General features: G+C 44.7%; 1 protein-coding gene across 2 annotated transcripts in view; it reads right to left on the reverse strand.

Annotated features, from left to right (window-relative positions):
- Positions 1 to 24,351, reverse strand: part of Itgam (integrin subunit alpha M) — a 45,048-nt gene that overhangs the window by 6,758 nt on the left and 13,939 nt on the right. Inside the window, exons 7-17 of one of the 2 annotated variants that reach the window (XM_041666702.1) lie at positions 23,280 to 23,425; positions 21,787 to 21,940; positions 20,448 to 20,598; positions 19,820 to 19,893; positions 19,496 to 19,625; positions 19,075 to 19,217; positions 7,774 to 7,914; positions 7,471 to 7,680; positions 3,684 to 3,814; positions 3,432 to 3,595; positions 42 to 202 (exon numbers count right to left, since the gene is read on the reverse strand). In XM_041666702.1, the coding sequence (XP_041522636.1) occupies positions 42 to 202; positions 3,432 to 3,595; positions 3,684 to 3,814; positions 7,471 to 7,680; positions 7,774 to 7,914; positions 19,075 to 19,217; positions 19,496 to 19,625; positions 19,820 to 19,893; positions 20,448 to 20,598; positions 21,787 to 21,940; positions 23,280 to 23,425 (1,605 nt within the window). Of the gene's footprint in view, positions 1 to 41; positions 203 to 3,431; positions 3,596 to 3,683; positions 3,815 to 7,470; positions 7,684 to 7,773; positions 7,915 to 19,074; positions 19,218 to 19,495; positions 19,626 to 19,819; positions 19,894 to 20,447; positions 20,599 to 21,786; positions 21,941 to 23,279; positions 23,426 to 24,351 lie in introns of both variants that reach the window. The other variant, XM_041666703.1, reaches the window with a different exon arrangement.

A 24,351-nucleotide genomic window follows, 5' to 3' on the forward strand; every position in this document is an offset into this window, starting at 1 on the left:
ACCCCATCCCCAGCCAGGAGTCCCGCCCTTCGCCTGCTCACCGGTAACTGCAGCTTCAGGGTTTCACATTTCCGTGTCAACCCAAAGACCTGGACCCTCCGGCGAGTGTTGTTCTTTGTCTCCTCAAAGATGGCACGGACACGGGCCTGTGTGCGGCCAGGGTCTAACGCCAGGTCGTAAGTGACAGTGCTCTGGATATCTCCTGAGAGGAGAGGGAGCAGTGTGAGGAAGCAAGGCAGGCAGAAGTCGGAGACCACAGCTTGCCTCCCAGCTGTGTGATTATCCACGTATCGGCTAGCCTCTCTTAATTCATTACTTTCCAAGAAGGAACAGTAACAATGGCCCTCAAGGGGTTAAAAAGAAGAAGAAATGAGGTCGTGCCCACTGAGTAAGCCCTCAAAAAGCGTGCTAGGGTTGGAGATTTAGCCCAGTGGTAGAGCACTTGTCTAGCAAATGCAAGGCCCTGGGTTTGGTCCTCAGCTCCAGGAAAAACAAAAAAAGGTAACAAGGTGCAATGCTGGACCAATGGTGGCGCACGCCTTTAATCCCAGCACTCGGGAGGCAGAGGCAGGTGGATCTCTTTGAGTTCGAGGCCAGCCTGGTCTAGTCTAGTCAGGAGTTTCAGGACAGCCAGAGCTATTACACAGAGAAAGCCTGTCCCCTGGGGCGGGGGAGGGATGGTCTCTATTCCATAAGATATTAAAAAGCTATTTATGCTCCTTTTAAAGTTTTGTTTTGTTTGTTTTATTTGCTAGTTTGGCTCTGATATTCTCATCTGGGCATTCACAGTTTAGTAGTAAATGGTTTGAGAAGAATTTCTATGTAGATTTCATGACACCTTCTCTCTACTGTTCCTAGTCTCCAAAACATTTCTATTTCTAGCCAAGCTGGCTCTTCTGACCTCTGGATCGGTAAGAATGAAGCTGGAAAAACATCTATTCTCCTCTTCCTGTTTCTCTCCCTGTCAGCAACTGCTATTCTCCTGCCAAAGCGCAATGCTTCTCTTTACGAACGGGGGCAGGGAAGAGTCAGGCCATTGGCAACAAAAACCCTGTTCAACTTGATCAATTGAATCTCCCAAGCCAGTTCTCTCTTGCTTGAGAATGAAGCTGTTTGAAAATGGACGGAACTGGAAAATACTAGATTAAGTGAGCAAGTGCCAACTCGGAAGGGCAGACCCCAAATGTTCTCTGTTCTGTGTGGACCCTGGCTTCTGTCTCTAACAGGATCTCGCTTCTGATGGGTGAGAGTGTGGAGAGGACAGAAAGTGACAGGGGCCGCCATGAGGAGAAAGGAGGCGTTAGGGAGATGAGCAAGGAGAGCGACAGGGCCCATGTGACAGGAAAGAACAGAGAGATACTGGAGGGCGGGGGTTACGTGGGGTTGGAAACACCGAGATGGGGAGGCAACCGAAAATAAGTATGTATGAAAATGCTATAAAAGAAGGTAAATATTAGCCGGGCGGTGGTGGCGCACGCCTTTAATCCCATCACTCGGAAGGCAGAGGCAGGCGGATCTCTGTGAGTTCGAGGTCAGCCTGGTCTACAAGAGCTAGTTCCAGGACAGGAACCAAAAGCTACGGAGAAACCCTGTCTCGAAAAATAAAAAAAAAAAAAAAAGAAGGTAAATATTGTAAGATAATTAATAAAAAAAACTATGTTGGTCTTATATTGAAGTTCTTGATCCATTTAATGTTGAATTATGCTCTACATAGCAAAAAACAAAATAAACAAAAAAGTTATTTGAGGAGCTGGAGAGGAGGTTTGGTAGCTCTGAGCACACACTGCTCTATCTGAGGACAGGAGTTCTGCCTCCAGCACCCTTGCCAAGCAGCTCCCAATGCCTGTGACGCCAGCTCCAGGGAGCCAGCGCCCTCTTCTGGCCTCTGTGGGCACCCACAGTCCTGTGCACACACCTACACAGAGACACGCACAGGACTAAAGAGACATACAATTAAAAATATAATAAGTCTTCCTTCAAAGTAATTTTTAAAGATTACTTGGCAAAGAAAATTTTAAAAAGAGCTGAATGAAGCATGTTTGGAAACGCTGTAAAACTTGTCTGAGAATGAAATATATTGGTCTCTAGCTTTGTATGTTTAAAATAAATAGTCATTGAAAAACCACTTTGGGTAGATAATGATAAAAATGTTAAGTTAGGAGTGTCCTCAGCTGTAATGTGTTTGCCTAGCATACACAAAGTTCTGAGTTCAGTCCTCAGCACCGCATAGAACTGGGTAAGGTAGTTCTAGTGCGTGGAAGTAGAGTTCCTGGGCATATGACTAAGGTCAGCTTTGCCTTGAAAAAATAATTTATTGTCTTACTATTACTGCATTGTTGGGACTAATGAGTCCAGGCCTTCAGGGGCTCTTCCCTGCTAGAACCTTCTAATTGAAGTTACTAGAAGCTGTGCCTAGCTTAGAGGATCAGAGGATGGGATTTTCACCTGTTGGCCATTGACTGCAGTGTATTTAAGCCTCCGTGGTGCTAATAATAAAGAGGGGCTTTTGGTATCAGTGTCTGAAGGTCTATGTGTCGGTCTGTCTCTGTGTGTGTGTGTGTGTGTGTGTGTGTGTGTGTGTGTGTTCTCAACCTCCAGCCCCTTTCCCGAAGCTCGCAAACTGGGGTCTAGCGCATAGAACACAGACTGGGGCCGCGGTGCGTGGCATTGTATTAAGTAAAAACAGGAGGTTTCAGGTGGATAGAGTATAACAATCTATGTAAATTTTAAACATACATAATAGATGTAATGAAAATACAAAACTATGAACAGATATTCTTACATTTAAAAAGAGAAAGAAAGAATAAAAGAAGGAAAGAAAGAAAGGAAGGAAGGAGGGATGGATGGAAGGAAGGAAGGAGGGAGGGAGGGAAGGAAGGAGGGAAAAAGGGAAGGAGGGAGGGAGGGAGGGAGGGAGGGAAGGAGGGAAAAGGGAAGGAGGGAGGGAAGGAAGGAGGGAACAAGGGAAGGAGGGAGGGAGGGAAGGAGGGAGGGAGGGAAGGAGGGAGGGAGGGAAGGAGGGAACAAGGGAAGGAGGGAGGGAGGGAAGGAGGGAGGGAGGGAAGGAGGGAACAAGGGAAGGAGGGAGGGAAGGAAGGAGGGAACAAGGGAAGGAGGGAGGGAGGGAAGGAGGGAGGGAGGGAAGGAGGGAACAAGGGAAGGAGGGAGGGAAAGAGAAAAGGAAGGGAGGGAGGGAAGGAGGGAGCCCAGTTTGCTCACAGACCTGGGGGTGCTAGTTCTCTGGACTACTGACACAACCCACAAGTGTCACCTGGTCACTTCTCTGTAACGGTTGCTGGGCTTCCCCGTTCATTCTAGCCAGGCTTTAAAAGGCTGTCAGCACCAGCCAGAACTTTCTTCTGCTAGAAGCCTGGGCAGACCGAGATGACACGCTGTCATGGAAACCCAGAGGTTCAGCCAGCACCTCTCACCTTCTTGCAGCCGATCCCTGGTGCTCTTGCGGACACGGAGGCAGACTGTGACCTCCCCAGCATCCTTGTTTCTTGAGGCTTGATTCTGACATTCAAACACATTCCTTGCTAGAATATTGGGAATGAATTCCATGGTTGCCTCAAGTCTTAACACGGGCTGGGCTCTAGAGGGATACCAGAGAGTCATCAGGAACCAGAGACGGCAGAAACATTCCAAAGGCAAAGAGCTGGCTCCATCAGAGGGGTTCTCACCTGAGCAGCAGGAGGTGCCCCTGGGCCCCCACAGCTAGGTCTGTCAGGCCATCCATTGTGAGGTCCTTGCCTCCGCTCAGCGACTGACCGAAGTACTGGAGCTTGGGGGAGAAGCTGGCACCTGCGATGCGCTGAGGGCAGGAAAGGAGAGAGGAAGGAGGAAAGAGTGTGACTGGGCGCTGAGGCAGAGGCTCTCTTCATTACCACCCAGCCTTTTCAAGGAATTCAGATGACTTAAGACCCACGAAGGAGCTGTTTAACTTTAAGTCACGATCTCCAAACAGTATCCAAAATTGTTCTGGATTATCTGAGTTTCCTAAAGAAAGTTAAAAGTTTTACAGGAAAGAAATTAAATATAAAAAAAAAAGAAATTAAATATATATACCATTTCACCCACCTGGATCTTATTTATATGGTCAGAAAAAAAATCTCTCTCTTTTTTTTCCTGAGACTTGGTAATAGCTCTGTAGACCAGGCTGGCCTTGAACTCACAGAGATCCGCCTGCCCCTGCCTCCCAAGTGCTGGGATTAAAGGCATGCGCCACCACTGCCCAGCTCAAAATTATCTCTTTCATTACATCTATCTTCCTTGAGGAAGTGTTCATGTTAAAGGCCAGAGAACAACTCTTTTGTTTGGTTGGTTTTTCAAGACAGGGTTTCTCTGTAGTTTTGGAGCCTGTCCTGGAACTAGCTTTTGTAGACCAGGCTGGCCTCGAACTCACAGAGATCCACCTGTCTCTGCCTCCCAAGTGCTAGGATTAAAGGCATGCGCCACCACCACTCGGCCAGAGGACAACTTTTAAGAATCATTTCTCTCCTCCCATGATGTGGGCCCTGGGAGCAAACTCAGGTACTCAGGTTTGGCAGTAAGGGCCTCTACCTTCTGAGCCCTCTCACCAGCCCCAAACTCTCATATAAATACAAGAAGTAAGAGGAGAAAGAAGGCATTGGCAATTAACACAGTAACACCCTCAGCAGTGGAAAGGCAATGCTAAACAGAACCAGGCAGTGTGGGGCCAGCAAGGCTCTCAGCAGAGAATGGGCCCAGCTAGCAGAAGATAATCAGAACTGTGGTTGTTCCTGAGGTAGGAGGTAGGCTAGGAATTGGCTGGGGAGGAAACTTCCTATATTGTGTGAAGAAGACTGAGGTTTGGAAAGGCTGTAGCAAGATCTGGATATATGGCTCAAGCTAGCCTTGAACTTACTAGGTAGCCCAAGAGGGCCTTTCCCTACCTCTGCCTACCTGTGTTCTGGCATTACTGGCGTGTTCCACCACATCCAGCAACATGTCTGTATATCGGAAAGGATATGAGGTACATTTGTCAAGACTCACTGAATAAATACTTATGCGTTTTGTCTTAAAATAACTGCGAACACATATTCTAGTTAATAACCTACGTGTCAACGCTATTACGGACAAGGAGAACTGATAACGCAACTAATTTAAAATGCATCAAAGAGAAAGAAAATGCTGGGCGTGGAAACAGAACTGTAATTGTAGCATTGGAGGTTCAGGCAGGAGGATCATGAATTTCAGGCCAGCCTGGGTACGGAGTGAGACCTTGTCTCAGAATAGATAGATAGATAGATAGATAGATAGATAGATAGATAGATGATAGATAGATAGTTGATAGACAGACAGACAGATGGAAAGATACGAGAACAAAAGAACAAAGCTGGGGAGATGTCTCGGTGGGTAAAGGACAGGCTGTACAACTATGAGAACCTGAACCCCTAGCACCATGTGAATACGGGGCGTGTCAGTCTGCAGCCCAGCCCTGGTGGGTGGAGACACAGGGATCGTTTGGGCTTGCTGGCTGGCCAGGCCAGCCAAACCCGCAAGACCCAGGTCATCGGCAATGATAAATAGAAATAAAAATGATCCTGGTGAGCAAGATAAGCCAAGCACAGAGGGACACACTGCCTGTTTTCTTTCACATGCAGAATCAAGGCTTTTAGGGCTGTCACGTGATCCAGAAATCCCACATCTCAATTTCATGCAAAAGGATCAGCAGAAGATCTTGAAGGAACAGTGGCACATCCATGCTCCTTACCACACCACTCAATGCAAATACGCTTGCCAACACTGAGCCCAAACAAGAATGGGCTGTCAACAGCCAATCGCTGATGGAGAAGGGGCTCAAGGGTCTGCCATGCCCCCTACTGAACAAGTAGGCGCCGGTGGAGCCTGGGAATTAGGGAATTACTGCCATCAGGTTGAACCTGGTGAATTCGCCAGGCTCAAGAAGAGGGCTCCAAACCCATGGTCACATAGTCGGCCCTGGTCAACTTTAGTGAGTCTCAAATCAAAACAAAACACATGAGGATGGCTATGTAGGGAGGAAGGAGACCTAGGAAGAGACAAGGGAAGATGGGGGCGAGAGAGTTCAGAATGTATTGTAAATGTGTGTGAAAATGTCAAAGAACTTAATTTGGGGGCTGGAGAGGAAGCTCAGCACTTAGGAGCACTTACTGCTCTTACAGAGGACCCGGGGTTGATTCCTGGCACCCACACCAGGCAGGTCACAACTGCTTGTGACTCCAGCTTCAGGAATCCTCTACCCTCTGACCTCTGTGGGCATCTGCATGCATGGGTGCACATAAGCTCATCCAGCCATACACACAAATAAAAATAATTCTTTAAAATAAAATATAATTTCAAAACATTAAAAATATGGGAAAGGGGCTGGGTATGGGGGCGCACGCCTTTAATCCCAGCACTTTGGAGGCAGAAACAGGTGGATCTCTGTGAGTTTGAGGGCTAGCCTGGTCTGCATGGTGCATTTCAGGCAGCCAAGGCTAGATAGGAAGACTCTGTCTCAAAAGAAAAAGAGGGGGGAGGAGGCGAATAAGGTAGAGAAGTGATTGAAAAGTGTTGTGGGATATATCTTTACACTGTGTGAAAGCATGCCATTGTCACTGGTTTAATAAAAAACTAGACTTCCAAGAGCTAGGCAGGGGGCAGAGACAATGTTGGGAGATGAGGTAACAAGCCGTGAGCCGTGGGGCAGCGCATAAATGGATGGAAATGGGTTAATTTAAGTTCTAAGAGCTAGTTAGAAACAACCCTAAGCCATAGGCAGAGCTTTCATAATTAATAACAAGTCTCCATGTGGTGACTGGGGAGCTGGCAGGCAGGACAGAGGAAGACTCGCCACAGAGAAAGAGTAGCTCACCATCAGTCTTTGACCTCCACATCACCCACAGGATGTACACAGACACAGACAGACAGACAGACAGACACACACACACACACACACCACACAGAGACTTAATATAGCAACAGCAGAATTTTAAGTCAAACTCAGGAATCTCATAAAATCCCCAGATCAGTAGGTTCCTGTAAAGTGTCCAGCTGTATGGGTTTCCTAGGACATAGGATTTTCAGTACTAAAATCGGGACAGATCTGGGGAGAACAGAACCCTTGGTCCCTCGGCCAGAACAGGAACTCCAGAGAAAGGAGCTGCACAATGTACAATGTTATGCACCCCTTCATCTGGCCTAACTGTGGGTCCACCGCCATTGCTGAACACTTCACACCCTCACAGCTGTGGCCTGCCAGCTACAGCCCCAGGCCTCAGCAATAAAGCTGAGTGTGGGTGCCCCAAAGCACAGCCTACCCTTTCAAAGAGTTCATCTAGGCTGGAGAGTCTCTGAGGCAGCGTGAAGGGTGTGTTACTCTCTTAAAGATTCTGGAAGGTGTGTAGGAAAATGGATCTGGCAGTTAAATCAGAGGGTCCAAATCACACAAGTCAGTGCCATGCCAGGTCAACAGCAGGGACTTACCTGGCTATGAGGGGTGCTGATGCTGACTGTCGATGCCCCGTGAAAGATGTAGACGGCTCCCTGATTCTCCTGCTCTCCTGGAGCCCCGACGGCCACATCTGTCAGCTTGTCCCCATTCACATCTCCCAGGACTGTCAGAGCTGCCCCGAAACGACCCCAGGGATGGCCCTGTTCGCCGTGGAGAATGGCTTCACACTGCCACCGAGCCCTCTGCTAAACAGAAACAGTGACAGGCCCAAAACCCTAGCAACCCTTCACTTCACACCCAGTCACATCTGGCCCATCCATCCATCCATCACTTACCCCTCTAGGCAAAGGACACACTGACACCTGGCCTCCTCGGGTCTGCTCATAGTAATGAGGGGCCCCAATGAGGATCAAGTTGGTATTGCCATCACCATCCATGTCCACGGAACAGAGGGAGGCCCCAAAGTAAGAGCCAATCTGAAAGAGATGGGGGGAAAGATCACACACCTCTAGGAGTTTCCTGTCTGTGAAGAAGCCAGACTTGGTGGTGCGTACCAGCACCAGGAAGGCAGAGGTAGGAGGATCAGGAGTTCAAGGTTGCATAGGGAGAAGTGTAAGCTGGAGAGATGGCTCAGTGGTTAAGAGCACTGACTGCTCTTCCAGAGGTCCTGAGTTCAATTCCCAGCAACCACATGGTGGCTCACAGCCATCTATAATGAGGCCTGGTGCCCCATTCTGGCTTGCAGGCACACATGGAAGGAATGCTGTACACATAATAAATAAATAAATATTTTTTTAAAAAAGACTCCTCTGAAAGGAAGAAGGAGGAGAACCAGATTGTGAGTGTGGGGGAGGGGGGTTGGGGAAGGCAAGATTTTCCCTGTGACTTGTGGTGACTTGAATAAGAATGACCCCCATAGGCTTGCAACTTAGAATGCTTAGTCACCAGGGAACTCTTTGACAAGACTACAAGGATTAAGAGACACGTCCTTGTTGGAAGAAGTATGTGACTGGGGGTAGATTTTGAGGTTTTCTTTTCTTTTTCATTCCTTTTTTTTTTTTTTTTGGTTTTGTTGTTTTGTTTTTGTTAATTTTTCAAGACAGGGTTTCTCTGTGTTAACAGTCCTGGCTGTCCTGGAATTTGTTTTGTAGACCAGGTTGGTCTTAAACTCACAAAGATCTGCCTACCTCTGCCTCACCAGTGCTGGAATTAAAGGTGAACACCTGACAAAATACACCATCCCTACATAATAAAGGTCTTGGAGAGAACAGGGATACAAGGAACATACCTAAACATAATAAAGGCAAGATACAGCAAGCCAACAGCCAACATCAAACTAAATGGAGAGAAACTCACAGCAATTCCACTGAAATCAGGAACAAGACAAGGTTGTCCATTCTCTCCATATCTATTCAATATAGTTCTTGAGATCCTAGCTAGAGCAATAAGACACCAAAAAGAGATCAAGGGGATACAAATTGAAAAAGAAAAAGTCAAACTCTCACTGTTTGCTGATATGATAGTTTACATAAGCGATCCCAAAAATTCTACCAAGAAACTTCTACAACTCATAAACACTTTCAATAATGTAGCAGGACACAAGATTAACTCAAAAAAATCAGTAGCCCTCCTGTACACAGATGAGAAAAGGGCTGAGAAAGAAATCAGAGAAACAACACCCTTCACAATAGCTACACATAGCATAATATGTCTCAGAGTAACTCTAACCAAACAAGTGGAAGACTTGTATGACAAGAACTTTAAATCTTTAAAGAAAGAAATTGAAGAAGACACCAGAAAGTGGAAAAATCTCCCATGCCCTTGGGTAGGCAAAATTAACATAGTAAAAATGGCAATCTTAGCAAAAGCAATCTACAGATTCAATGCAATGCCCATCAAAATCCCAGCAAAATTCTTCACAGACCTCGAAAGAACAGTACTCAACTTTATATTGAAAAGAAAAAACCCAAGATAGTCAAAACAATCCTGTATAATAAAGGAACTTCTAGAGGCATCACAATTCCTGACTTCAAACTCTACTACAGAGCTACAGTACTGAAAACAGCCTGGTATTGGCATGAGAACAGACAGGAGGACCAATGAAACCTAATAGAAGAGCCGGATATTAATCCACACTCCTTTGAACACTTGATTTTTGACAAAAAAAAATCAAAAAATATCAAATGGAGAAAAGAAAACATATTTAACAAATGGTGCTGGCATAACTAGATACTGACATGTAGAAGAATGAAAATAGACCCATATCTATCACCACGCACAAAACTCAAGTCCAAATGGATCAAAGACCTCAACATAAAGCCAGCTACACTGAACCTTATAGAAGATAAAGTGGAAAGTACACTTGAATGCATTGGCACAGGAGACCACTTCCTATATATAACCTCAGCATCATAAACACTGAGAGAAACAATTAATAAATGGGACCTCCTGAAACTAAAAAGCTTCTGTAAAGCAAAGGGCATGGTCAACAAGGCAAAATGACAGCCTACAGAATGGGAAAAGATCTTCACTAACCCCACATCAGACAGGTCTGATCTCCAAAATATGCAAAGAACTCAAGAAATTGAACACCAAAAGAATACATAATCCAATAAAAAAAAATGGAGTACAGACCTAAACAGAGAACTCTCAACAGAGGAATCTAAAATGGCTGAAAGACACTTAAGGAAATATTCAACATTCTTAGTCATCAGAGAAGTACAAATCAAAACAACTCTGAGATTCCATCTTACACCTGTAAGAATGGCCAAGATCAAAAACACTGATGACAACTTATGCTGGAGAGGTTGTGGGGAAAAGGGAACACTTCTGCATTGCTGGTAGGAATGCAAGTTGGTACAGCCCCTTCGAATGTCAGTGTGGTGATTTCTCAGACAATTAGGAAACAACCTTCCTAAAGACCCAGCAATACCACTTTGGGGTATATATCCAAAGGATGCTCAATCATACCACAAGGACATGTGCTCAACTATTTTCATAGCAGCTTTGTTTGTCATAGCCAGGACCTGGAAACAACCTAAATGCCCCTCAACCAAAGAATGGATAAGGAAAATGTGGTACATTTACACAATGGAGTGCTACACAGCAGAAAAAAATAATGACAGCTTGAATTTTGCAGGAAAATGGATGGAGCTAGAAAACATTATTTTGAGTGAGGTAACCCAGACACAGAAAGACAATTATCACATGTATTCACTCATAGGTGATTTTTAAACATAAAGTAAAGAAAGCCAACCTACAAATCACAATCCCAGAGAATTTAGACAACAATGAGGACACTAAGAGAGACTTACATAGATCAAATCTACATGGGAAGTAGAAAAAGACAAGATCTCCTGAGTAAATTGGGAGCATGGGGACCTTGGGAGAGGGCTAAAGGGGGGAGGGGAGAGGCAGGGAGGGAAGTAGAGAAAAATGTAGAGCTCAATAAAAATCAATAAAAATGTTTTTAAAAAGGTGAACAACATATCTGGAGGGTTTTTGAGGCTTTCTTTTCTTTCTCTTTCTTTTAGATTTATTTATTTATTTATTTATTTATTTATTATGTATGCAGTATTTTACCTGCTTGTATGCCTGCACACCAGTCTCATTATAGATGATTGTAAGTCACCAGGTGGTTGCTGGGAATTGAACTCAGGACCTCCAGAAGAATAGCCAGTGCTCTTAACCTCTCATCTCTCCAGCCCCGAGGTTTTTAAAAGCCCAGTGTTCCTTTATTTCTCTCTCTCTCAGCCAATAGATCAGGACGTAGCTTTCAGCTACTGCTGCAGAGATGTGTCCCCATTCTCCCGCCATGATAATGAACTAAACCTCTAAAATTGTAAGCAAGCCCCCAATGAAATGCTGTCTTTTCTAAGAGCTGCCTTGGTCATGGTGTGTCTTCACAGCAGCAGAACAGTGACTAGGACATGGTTCATAATACATTTTGAGAAAGCACAGGCACACACACAAGAGAGAGAGAGAATATTAAGGGTGAAATCCAGGACTTCAGACATTCTAGGCAACTGGTCTACCATCGAGCCACACCCCCAACCAACTGAATATGCTCCTAGCTAGAGAAATATATCATAAAGTCAAGGGGCAGTAGGATTGGATTTATCACAGATGATATTTTAGGTAAATTACTAAGGCAGCTAAGAATATGATGCATTGGAGAACACAAATATAATATTTATAAGAGTAGACATGGTACCCTTTTAGATTAGAATTATCTAGAGAAGCAAAGGATAAAGTCTAATATGGCGGGCTGGAGAGGTAGCTCAGGGTTAAGAGCATGGGCTACTCTTTCAGAGGTCCTGAGTTCAATTCCCAGCAAGCACATGGTGGCTCACAGCCGTCTGTAATGAGATCTGGTGCTCCCTTGTGTGACAGAGACATTTGTGCAGGCAGAATACTGTATAAATAATAAGTAAATAAATGAATAAGTAAATCTTTAAAAAAGAAAAGAAAAGATATCTGTATGATGTTAATAGATCCTTTAAAAAAAAAAAAGTCTAGTTTGGCCATAATCAATTTGATTGGGTAAAAACCACAATTATCAGACTGGAGGTATAGCTCGGTGGTAAACTACTTGTCCTGTATTCTCGAAGCACTGAGTAGTTTAGTCCCTAGTACTGAAAACCTTGCTGCCCAGAAAGCTCTGTGTTACCTGACCAGTAAAAATGTCTTTTTCATATGCTCTAGGTAAACACACAGCATTTATCCATAGAACCCAGCCATTTATCGCCCACTTTCTCGTTCACTCAACACAGACGTGTTTGCTGAGCACCAGACAGGGTAGCAGACACGGTGCCTTCAAGGACTCTCAGCACAGCAATGTGGAGAGAAGGAGAGCAAGTTAAACGGGGATGTGTTACAGGTTTCAAACTAGAAGTCCCAGGAAGGAAAAGTACAGAGGACTCGAGACAACACAAACTCTGCGCCCCACCACCACCACCACTGCAGGAGACTCGCTGACCACCCAGTGAAGGCTCTGGAGCTTTGTCCTGACATCAATAGCATTTTTTTAGGTCAGGTTTATTGGTGATAAATTTTACATACAATAAAATTCAGCTGTTTTAGTTATAGTTTTAGAGTTTTAACAAATATCCAGTCATATAATCATGACCACCATCAGGCTATGGCCTCCTCCTGGTGCCTCACAGTTGGCTTCTTCCCCACTGACACCACTGCTGTTTCTGTCCCTGAACCACGGTTGTTCTCATCTAGATTGCTGTGCAAATGGCTACATAGTTTGCAGACTACTTTAGACTTCGTCTTTCAGCTCGAATAATTCACTTGAAATCTATCCATATTGCTTGCGTGCATTAGCAACCCATTCCTATTGCAGCTGAGCCCTCCACTGCACGAGCCTGTCATGGCTTGCGATTCCATCCTCCAGCTCAGGGCATCCCGATGCCTCTAGTGTGATGTGGTTGGGAACAGAGCAGTGGCAAGCATTAGATTTCCGTGTGAATGTCTGTCTCCGTGTCTCCTCAGTAATGCTAATTGCACTGCTAGTGTGTGACCGGCTGTCACATCTCCTAAGAAACTGGCTTTTCTATGGATCGGTCTCATCCGATACGATAAGATGGTCTGCTGTAGATAGTCAGCTCCGCTGTCACTCACTGGAAAGCTTCTCTATTACATTTTTATACTTTTGTTGACTACTAATTCATCAATTGTGACAACAACAGCATAAAAATGGTGGAAGCTGTCAATGAGCAGGTTTTTAAATGTGGATGAAACTGTCATCTGTTAAAAATAGGCTACAAGGGGGCTGGAGAGATGGCTGGGGGCTGGAGAGATGGCTCAGTGGTTAAGAGCATTGCCTGTTCTTCCAAAGGTCCTGAGTTCAATTCCCAGCAACCACATGGTGGCTCACAACCATCTGTAAAGAGGTCTGGCGCCCTCTTCTGGCCTTCAGGCATACAGACAGAATATTGTATACATAATAAATAAATTTGGGGGCGGGAGAGATGGCTCAGAGGCTAAGAGCACTGGCTGGTCTTCCAGAGGTCCTGAGTTCAATTCCCTGCAACCACATGGTGGCTCACAACCATCTATGAGATCTAGTGCCCTCTTCTGGTGGGCAGGCATACATACAGACAGAACATTGTATACATAATAAATAAGTAAATTTAAAAAAAAATAGGCTACAATAACTGTAAGGTGTTTTAAGTAAGCCTCCTAAACACAGAGAAATCTGCAGCAGAAACACAGAGGAGAAAGAAATCAGTATAGAACTATAATGAAGATATATAAACTTACATAACTATATAAATCAATATGTAACTATAGAAATTTTATCAAAGCCAAATGAGACAATAAGAAATAGAATGGACCAAAGGAACTGCAAAGCAGAAAACAGTGAACAAACCCAGGCTGTCCACCAACAATTGTGCTAAGTACAAGCAAATTACCCTCTTTAACCAAAACATGGAATACACGAATGGGTTTGGAGCTTTTGTTTTGTTTTAGTTTGTTTTTCATTATATATACAGATGTCATATCTGCATGTGTTTGTGTGTTATATGTGTTCCTGGTGCCTATAGAGGCCAGAAGAGGACATTAGATGCCCCCAGGAACTGGAATTACAGATGGTTGGTTGTGAGCCTCATGTGGGTGATAGGAGTCAAACCCAGGTCCTCTGTGAGAGCAATGAATATTCTTAACTGATGAGCCAACTCTCCAGGCCTGACTGAAAGGGTTTTTTAGATTCAGTACTGGCTACCTAAATTAGACCTATAGGTGCAGATTTATGGACATAGCTTGAAAGTGAAGGGAGGGGAAAAAGAGCTACTCCACGCCAACAATGACCATGAGAAAGGAGGATGCCAAGACTCCTGCCAGATGAGCTAGCCCTGTGTCAGTCTACCCTGAAGGCAGAATCAGAATGGAGAGAGTCCTGTGCAGCAGAGCCTGAACACACCGGTTATCTGGAGTGCCAGTGAACCAGTGAGAAGAAAAAGATTTCCAACAAGAGAAACCTGTGGCTTGCTGCTCCGTCCCAAAAGAGTTAAAGAGCATCAGTTATCGGAGTTGAGGGTGAAAGTCTCATTTAACCCAGGCTGGCCTTGAACTCCTGAGCCTCCAGTCTAAAGGGCTGGGATTACAGGTATCCCAGGTGTGAAAGAGAGGGAATCGTTCCAAAGTCATTTTATAAAGTCAGAATTACACTGCTACTAAAGCCAGACAAGCGCGCAAATCAAAAGAAACAAAAAGAAAACAGCCTGCAAAAATCCCTAAGTAAAGCGTTAACAGAATGAGCTCAACAGCACATTTTCAAATGACTCCTTGGGTCTGGTGACATAGGTGAGAGGTAGTGGGGTATTTGCGTAGTGTTCATGAAGCTACCCAATACTGCAAAGGAAGGGAACGATGGAGAATAAGAAAAAAAGGGGGGGAAAGAAGAAAAGAAAAGGAGGGGAGGAAGAAGGAGAGGAGGTGAAGGGAATTGTATTACCAATAAAGCCAATATATCACATCTCTAGATTAAATGGGAGAAGTGTGATCATTTCAGGGCATGCAAGAAAACCATCTTATAAGATTCAACATTTCTTCATAATAAAATTCTAAATAAATTAGTTATAAAAGTATATGTTGACAGGCAGTGGTGATTCACACTCGGGAGGCGGAGGCAGTTCAAGGCCAGCCTGGTCTACAGAGCCAGTTGACACATACACACATACACACACACATGCATGCACACACACACATACTACATAATCTATGACACACCGAGAGCAAACACCACCCTGAACGATAAAAAACAAACTGTTTCCTGTAAGATCTGAGCAGCACTGTTGCTCAACACAGTAGGAACCCTAGGCAGAGAAATTAAGCAAGAGACAGAAGTTAGGGCAACTAGACAGGACAGGAGAAAGCAAAACTTACAGACTTTTTTTAGGTTCTATCAGAAATACCATTGGAGCATATAACTTAGTAAAGTTAAAAGTCACAGAATCCACATACAAAAACAATACAAAAAGCTGGGTACCAATAGTGAACCATCTGAAAACAATTGCGAAGAAAGTAACACCATTTACAACAGCTATAAAAAACAATAGGTCTAGGGCTCAGCAGTTAAAAGCACCTGCTGCTCTTCCAGAGGACCTGAGTTCAGTTCCCATCACCCACATGGGACAATTCTCAACCACCTGTAACTCCCACCTGTAATGTCCCAGGGTATCTCCTAGAACCCATGGTATCCATGGGCCCCTGAACACATTCACAAAAGCACACATATTTAATATAAAAAAAAAAGAAAATTGGTGGCTGGAGAGATGGCTCAGAGGTTAAGAGCACTGACTGCTCTTCCAGAGGTCCTGAGTTCAATTCCCAGCAACCACATGGTGGCTCACAACCATCTGTAATAAGATCTGGTGTCCTCTTCTGTACTGCAGGATACATGAAGGAAGAAACCTATATACATAATAAATAAAAATCTTTAAAAAAAAAAGAAAATTAACAAAAGTCTGTAGATACAGCTCAGAAGAGAAAGTGTTCCCTTAATAGCATGGAGAAAGTCCAACATCATGTAAGTGGGGTGGTGGTACACTTGGAAGAGGCAAGAAGATAAGAAGTTCAAGGCCACTGTCAGCTACATAGAAAGTTCAAAGCCAAGCCAACCTGGGCTACTTGACCTTATCTCAAAAAAAAAAAAAACCCTAGGAATGATTTTAACCACAGAATGGAGCCTCTTTAGAATGAAAAATATAAAATATTGAGAAGAGATTGAAAAGAATATAAAAATGAAAAAATCCCATGTTTATGAATTAGAAGAATTAGTCTGCATTGAAATAAAATGGCAGTTTTAACTAAATATATCCTTATAAATTCTAAAATTCATAGAAAGTCAAAAGAATCCCCAAATATTCAAACAGTCTTGAGCTAAAGGAAGAAAGATGAAGGTGGTACAGTATGTAAGCCTGCCCATACTTGGGAGCAGGGGCACACACCTAGAGTCACACCTCTGGGGACACGTGAGACAAGAAGATCATTGTCAAGGACAAGCCAGGCTGAATAGCAAGATCCTGTGGAATAATCCTTCCAACACTGTGTGAATAGCTGGCCACTAGCTGAAGAGGATAAAGTTAGGTGGGAAAGCCAAGCTGAGAATGATGGGATGAGGAAGGGTGGAGTCAGAGAGCGCAAGCCACACAGAGAATGAATCAGGCACACAAAATGGGATAAAGGTAAAAGTCACAAGCGTCGGGACAGCACACAGATTAACAGAAATGAGTTAAGTTGTAAGAGCTTGTTAGTAATAAGTCTGAGCTATTGGCCAAGCATCTATAGGTAATATTAAGTCTCAGTGTGTTTATTTGGGAGTTGTTGGTGGGACAGAAACTTCCACCTACATATATGGGGGGATTTGCTATAATCAAAGCAACATGGCATCAGAATATAAATAAGAATAAGCCAGGTGGGTGGATGCAGAAGCCAGAAATCCACATTCTCATGGGTAACAGATTTTCAACATAGGCCCCAAGGACATACATGAATATCTGTTTGATAAATGTTATCACTTGGGGAACTATTTATGGGCAGGAGAATGCAACTAGACCCCTATCCCATTTGAGTCTAAACATACTGAAGACCTAAACATAATGCCTAAACTATGAAATTACTAGAAGAAAACAAAGGAACACTTGAGGACCTTGATATGAGCAGGGCTGCTTTTTATATTAGACCCCAAAATGCAGACAACAAAAACAAAAAAAAACCTCAGTTGTCAACTTGACTAGATCTAAAATCAGCTCTGGGCACTGCTGAGAGGAAGATGATTTTAATTTGATCAATATCTCAACAATACACTTGAGTACTTGAAAAAAAGAAATAGTAGGAGTGGCAGTCACTTGTTTACGATTTTAAGATGGAAACATTTTAAACTTTTAAGCATAAGGCTGGCTGGAGACTTTGTAACTGACCCCTTTCAAGTTGGGGACATACCCTTTAGCCCGCGTGCCACCGGGAGTTTTCAATGTGAAAAGATGTCGGGGTGGGCCAGCTTCTATTTCTGGCTCTACTTGGGTGAGTACACAGCTCTTACAGCCTGTTTACAATGAATTATTACATTGAGGTTTTTCAAAATAGCACTTTCAGTGAGAAAGTTCACATAACATAAATTCTCTGTTTTAAAGTGCAAAAACCAGTAGTGTTTAGTATATTCTTGTTTTGTAACCATGGGCTCTAAATCTGTAGCACTGTCCCCAGAAAGAAACCTTGTGTTGATTAGACCCCAGCGTCAACCCCACTTCATCCACTGGCAACTCCTGACCTGCTTTTTATCCCTATCTATTTGGACATTGGGGTTGTGTAGTTGGTTTTGCTGTTATTTTCTTTTGGTTTTGAGAGTGAGTCTCAAACAATACAGTCCAAGTTAGCCTAGCACCCACTGTGTAACCTAACCTGACCTCAAACTTGCAACTCTCCTGCCTCATCCTGCTGCATACTAAGATTTTCTGCATGCACTACCATACCTGGTCTGTAAACTCAGGATTGGGAAGTGCTCTCCTTTTTCAGGATTGTTTGGGTTATTCGGGGTCTCTCACATTTCCCCATGAACTTTGACATCAGTTTGTCCATCTGAAGCATCTTAGAGAAACAGCTATGTATCAACAGATATGGAATTACTTCAGTAATATGTGGGTGCCCATGAGTGTGTGTGTCTGTGTGTGTGTCTGTGTGTGTGTCTGTGTGTGTGTCTGTGTGTGTGTCTGTGTGTGTGTGTCTGTGTGTGTGTGTCTGTGTGTGTGTCTGTGTGTGTGTCTGTGTGTGTCGGTGTGTGTGTCTGTGTGTGTCTGTGTGTGTCGGTGTGTGTGTCTGTGTGTGCCTGTGTGTGTGTCTGTGTGTGTGTCTGTGTGTATGTCTGTGTGTGTGTGTCTGTGTGTGTGTCTGTGTGTGTGTATGTGTGTGACAGCCAGAGGTCAACCTCAAGGGTCATTTGTTGTGGAATATTATTTCAACTAGGCAAATATGTGTTATGTGTTGTGGAATATTATTTCAACTAGGCAAAGATGTGTTATGTGTTGTGGAATATTATTTCAACTAGGCAAAGATGTGTTATGTGTTGCATTTGTTTGTGCTGCATTTATTTAATTATGAAAGGGATGAGCAGCTAACAGCTAGGCAGAGAAAGAGAGGGCAGGGCTAGAGAGGGGAGAGAATAAAGAGGAGCAGAAATCTAGGCTCAAGGGGAGAAGAAATGAGAGGAAGAGGAGGGAATGAGGGAGACACCCGGGGCCAGAAGCCAGGCAGCTGCCAGACACGAGAACAATTATTTGGCTGGTCAGTGGTGGCGCATGCCTTTAATGCCAGCACTCGGGAGGCAGAGGCAGGCGGATCTTTGTGAGTTCGAGGCCAGCCTGGTCTGCAAGAGCAAGTTCCAGGACAGGCTCCAAAGCTACAGAGAAACCCTGTCTCGAAAAACAAAAAAATAAAAATAAAAAATAAATAAAAAAAAGAAAAAAAAAGAAAAGAAAGGCCAAAGACATGACATTCTCAGACACAAAGCTGACCTGGGACTCTCTAACATGGCGCCCTCCAAAGATGCCACACGCGGCACTGGTCCACCCTAGAATCCCAGTTCCAGGGGCCTCTGTGTCTTTATGTTTCACACACTCTACACTTACCTGGCTGCCCTTGATATCAGCCTGAGGCTCCCAGGCACCGAAATTCTGTCTGAACATCACCACCAGACCAGTATGCTGATATCGAGGTGCCCCTAAAAGCAAGCTTTGGACCCGGCTCCTCATGATGACCGCAGAAGAATAACCTAAGAAGAATGTTTGTAATAGACAAAGTGTTTTCCGGTGCAGACCTGGCCCTCCTTTCACAGTGCAGGCCCATTCCTAAGTAGGACAGCAGAGCAGCCCTAGGCCTGATGTGCTGGGACCACTATTATGCACATAACCAAAATTAAATTTAGATTCTTAAAAAAAAAATCTCTACATCTATCCCAAAAGCCAACAAAAGATCCAAAAGTACGCATGTCAGTGGAGTGACATCACATCTCGATCCCTTCCTAGAACAACCCCTGCCCTCCTCACTTACCCAAGTAAGCATCATTCATATCTGAATCCACTCTGGTTGTGTTGACGAAGGTGGCTTTATTCTGTGATGTGTACAGAAAGGCTCCACCTGCCCAGTCAAAGCTCCCCACAGAGCCCAGCAAGGGACCATTCTGAGGAAAGGAACATAACAGGACTGAGGGAGAAAGAAAGAACCAGAGATGCCCGTAAAAAAAAAAAAAAAAAAAAAAAAAAAAAAAAAAAACCTCCTCTGGAGAACGTGCCATGGAGAAAAGCCCCCAACCCTTGCACCTCTTCCTTCTTTGTGCCCCCCTCTTCACCCCTAGTTTATTGTAGGAGCACTCACAGAGGTGATGGCGGCACTGAAGCCTTCTTGAGACATCTCATGCTCAAAAGAGCTGGTACTTCCTGTCTGAGTGCCTGCAGGGAAGAAGACATTCTACATGAAAGCAAGCAGAGAAGCATAGACCAAATACCCAAAACCCCAAGTGCTGTCATGGCCAGACAAAGGGAGGCTCCCACATTGAACATGCACAGCTTGCGAGGATGGCGGGCCTTCAGCGACCTTCTCTTCCTCAAGGAAGAATGGGGTTCTCAAGGTATCTAACTTTTCCCAGACGTCATCCATCCAGATTATATATGAAATGCCCAAATTTGGTTAAGAGTTGTAGCACATGCTTGTGGTCCCAGCACTCAAGAGGCTGAGGCAAGAGGATGACCAAGAGTTCAGGGTCATCGTGGGCTACGAGGTGAGACTATCTCAACAGCATATCCCTCAAAAAAAAAAAAAGAAATTCTCTAATTTGTAAATGTATTCGATAAATATTTAATAGATGCTTTCTGTGTACAACACACTGTTCCAGGCGGTGGAGACATTCAAAGGAATGGAGCAAGTCAGACCCGCGTGATGGGAGAGCTGATGCTGGCGTGAGAACGCTAAGTGGGAACCGCTGGGCTGCGCTGGGCTGGCTCACCCTCAATGGCGAAGATCTTCTCCTGGAGCTGGTTCTGAATGGTCTTCAGGGCTTCAAAGTTGTCCACTTGGAACACGTGATCTCCAGCTGGCTTAGAAGCAATGGTATCAAGCTCTTGGCGGGATTTCCTACCGGTGAAGGCATTCCCCACCTGTTACCAAAGAGTAGAAGCCGAATTATTTATTCTCTGATGGTAGCTGTATCATTCAGCAAAGAAAATCCTAGATGAAAGAATCTGAAACTTCTATCAAATAAAGAGTTCACCAGAAAGAGCCATCCCTCCTGGTAGGGGGCTGACATCTCCCCGGCAAAAGAGAATCCTTTTTAAAATTATTTTGCTTTTAATTCTCTCTCTCTCTCTCTCTCTCTCTCTCTCTCTCTCTCCTCTCTCTTTCTCTCTCTGTCTGTGTGTGTGTGTGTCCATGTACATAAATGCTCAAGGCCAGAGATGTCAGATCCCTTGCAGCTGCTGGGGTTACAAGTGTTAGGAGCCCCTGACCTGAGTACTGGTCTTCTAGAAAAGCAGTAAGTACTCCTCCTGCACCATCCTTCCAGCCCCAAGGGAATCCATTTTATACATGAAGGTCCTTCTTACACGCCGCACTGTGAATTCATGCCTTTTCCTGTGGCGTGCAACTGTGACGACCCCGGCGGCCCTAACACTTTACCTCTTTCTGTACCCAGGTCTATTTCCCAGATTTTGCCACACCCGCTCACTCTTGAAATAGCCTGCCCCGCTCGCTGTCTCTGGGCCAGTCCATGACAGTTACCAGACGCGGGGGCTGATAGAAGCTAGTAACCGCGCCTGCAGCATCTACTTCCTTTCTCCTCTGCCCCGAGCCCAAGGGCATCCCCAGGTGAGGCCACTGGCGATGAGACCCAGGGAGCAGAAGAGCCAAACTACCCAACTTGTTTCCAGCAAGGCCATCCGCCCAGCAGACAAGCACAACTCTCATCCGGAAGTGGAGAAAGCAAAGGCAAGGTCAGCAGATCTGCCCGCCAGCCTGCAGCTAACAGCAAATCTAAGTGAGCCTTGCTGAGAGCAGGAAAACAATCTGGCCAAATTACAAATGGACTTATATTAAGCCACTGAGGGCTGGTGAGGTGGCCCAGTCATTAAGGGCTAGGCTCACAACCAAAAATATTAAGCCCTTGACTTTGAGATCATTCATGATATATATAGCGTTATTGTGGCGTGGATATGTGGTAGCACTGTGTGTGGCCTAGCAATGGCCCTTGCCCCCCTAATTTAATTTGACCAATATCTGCAAATTGAAGATAGGACACACTGGTAGAAAATCTCCACAGAAGTACCAGGCCCAATCTCTCCATTTCCTACCCCAATGACATAGCGAATGACCCCTGCTCTGTCTGCCTCAGGGATGACATCCTCATAATTCAAGGGATCGCCGTATTTTTCTCCATCTGTGATGACAACTAGAATCTTCACGGCATTCTCCCGAGCCCCAGAAGTTTTCTGAAACAGTTCTCTCCTGTGCAGAGAAAAGAATGACAGAGACACAAGCAGACGGAAGTGTCGTTGGCACCCAGCATGAACTGACAACAGTCACAGGTACAGCCAAGCTCTGGCTGTCTAGGTGAGGCTGTCTCCCCTGAGTTTGACTGGATTTGTTTTTATGTTCTGAACACAGAGTCTGGCTGGGCCTCAAATTGGTGGTCCCCTTGCCTCTATCTCCTGAATTATAGCTACACACCACCACAGGCAAATTCCTCATTACTGTTAAATATAGAAAAAAAAATATAAAGAAATAAGACCGCCTGGCTCTATCATTAAATCTTACCCCGAATATTATGTTTTCCAGGACATTTTCCTACCGTTGTGTGTATGAGAGAGAGGTGGGAAGGGAGGGAGGGCAGAAGAGAGAATGTGGTTTGGGGACAGGATGTCACAGCTCAACAGCTGTCTACCTTGCTTCGAGCCCGGGTCTCTTACTGCCTGGAGCTTATTCACTAGGCTGAGCAGCTAGCAAGTGCCAGGGTCCTCCTTTCTATGCCTCCCTCCCTGGCAGTAGGATTAGAAGTGAATTTCCAGCAAGTCTGGCTTTTCTATTGGGTTCTGGGGACAGAACTCTGGTCTCTGCATTACAAGTCCTTTATTAACTGAGCTATGTCGCTATGTCCCCTGATTTCATCTTCTCACACTCTGCCAACCCTGCACTCCCCTCTGTACACCAAAAGCAGAGCAATCTTTTTTTTTCTTTTTTTTTAAGATTTATTTATTTATTATGTATACCCACACACCAGAAAAGGGCAGCAGATCTCATTACAGATGGTTGTGAGCCATAATGTGGTTGCTGGGAATTGAACTCATGACCTCTGGAAGAGCAGTCAGTACTCTTAACCACTGAGCCATCTCTCCAGCCCAAAGCAGAGCAATCTTAAAAACAAAAAAGACAGAAGCCTCCCTCCTGCTTAAAACCATCAGTGGTTCCACACGGACTATAAAGTGGCCTTTGGTGACAACTTGGATTCAATCTGGTGTTATTTTGTCTTTTGGTTTTTTTGGTTTGTTTTTTCATTTTCTTATGGTGTTGAGGATTAATCCCAGAACCTCCCACTGATTGGGCCAGCACTCTGCCCAAAACCACATACCCAGAACAGGCTCAACCCATCTTTTCAGCCATGTTCTTGGGGCCTCTTTTAATTGTTAATTTTAACTGCAACCTGTGTTTACATAAACGTTCTTCAAATAGTTTCGCCCTCTGGAAATGCTTCACCTCACCCCTGTCTGAGCAAGTCTTCCGATCCTTCACCATCCAGCTACAAGTGTCATTGTCTCCTTCGATCAAAAGCAAAGATGGAGGGACTCACACTACTTTGCGGATTCCTGAGGCGGTTTTTGTCTTTCCATTCAGCTGCCTGATGGGGTTCACATGTGTTCTTGGGTTAGGATTTTTCTTGAAAGCATCGAAGTTAAAGTGAGTCCGGAATTCATCAGAGTACTGCATCAAAGAGAACTAGGAACAGGACAGCCGGTGTTACAGCAGAGAAAGTGACTGTCTTCCCTCCCCACCTCAACAAGGACTGTACACATCTGAGCTCAGCAAGAATGACGTGTGGCCGGGCGGTGGTGATGTGTGCCTTTAATCCCAGTGTTGGGGGCGGAGGGGAGACAGTGCCAGGACAGGCTCCAAAGCTACACAGAGCAACCCTGTCTCGGAAAACAAAATAAAGAAGAAGAAGAGGAGGAGGAGGAGGAGGAGGAGGAGGAGGAGGAGGAGGAGGAGAAGAAGGAGAAGAAGAAGAAGAAGAAGAAGAAGAAGAAGAAGAAGAAGAAGAAGAAGAAGAAGAAGAAGAAGAAGAAACAAAAACCTCTTCTTTGGGGTAAGATGGATCAGAGGTTAAGAGCACTGCCTGCTCTTCCAAAAGTCCTGAATTCAATTCCCAGCATCCACATGGTGGCTCACAAGCACCCTAAATGGGATCTGGTGCCCTCTTCTGGCCTGCAGGGACACATACAGGCAGAGCTCTATATATAATAAATAAATCCTTTTTAAAAAGAGAGAAGCCGGGCGATGGCGGCGCACGCCTTTAATCCCAGCACTCGGTCGGGAGGCAGAGGCAGGTGGATCTCTGTGAGTTTGAGACCAGCCTGGTCTACAGAGCTAGTTCCAGGACAGGCTCCAAAGCCACAGAGAAACCCTGTCTCGAAAAACCAAAAATAAATAAATAAATAAATAAATAAATAAATAAATAGGAGAGAGAAAGAATGGCATGTGTGTTTCATCCCCTCATATTAATCACGGCCACCTACTTGGTGGGAGCCAAAGGAATGCTAAGATTGCAACAAGCACGGATGTGGAAGCCAAAAAATGTGAGCCTATTTCCACCTTGTCTGAAGGTCAGAGAGTTTTAGCTGGCTCACAGTTGTTGGTAAATGTTG

Source organism: Microtus oregoni, unplaced genomic scaffold, assembly GCF_018167655.1.
Source record: "Microtus oregoni isolate MIOR12 unplaced genomic scaffold, Mior012 000016F_ref0000370, whole genome shotgun sequence".
NCBI classification, from domain to species: domain Eukaryota; kingdom Metazoa; phylum Chordata; class Mammalia; order Rodentia; family Cricetidae; genus Microtus; species Microtus oregoni.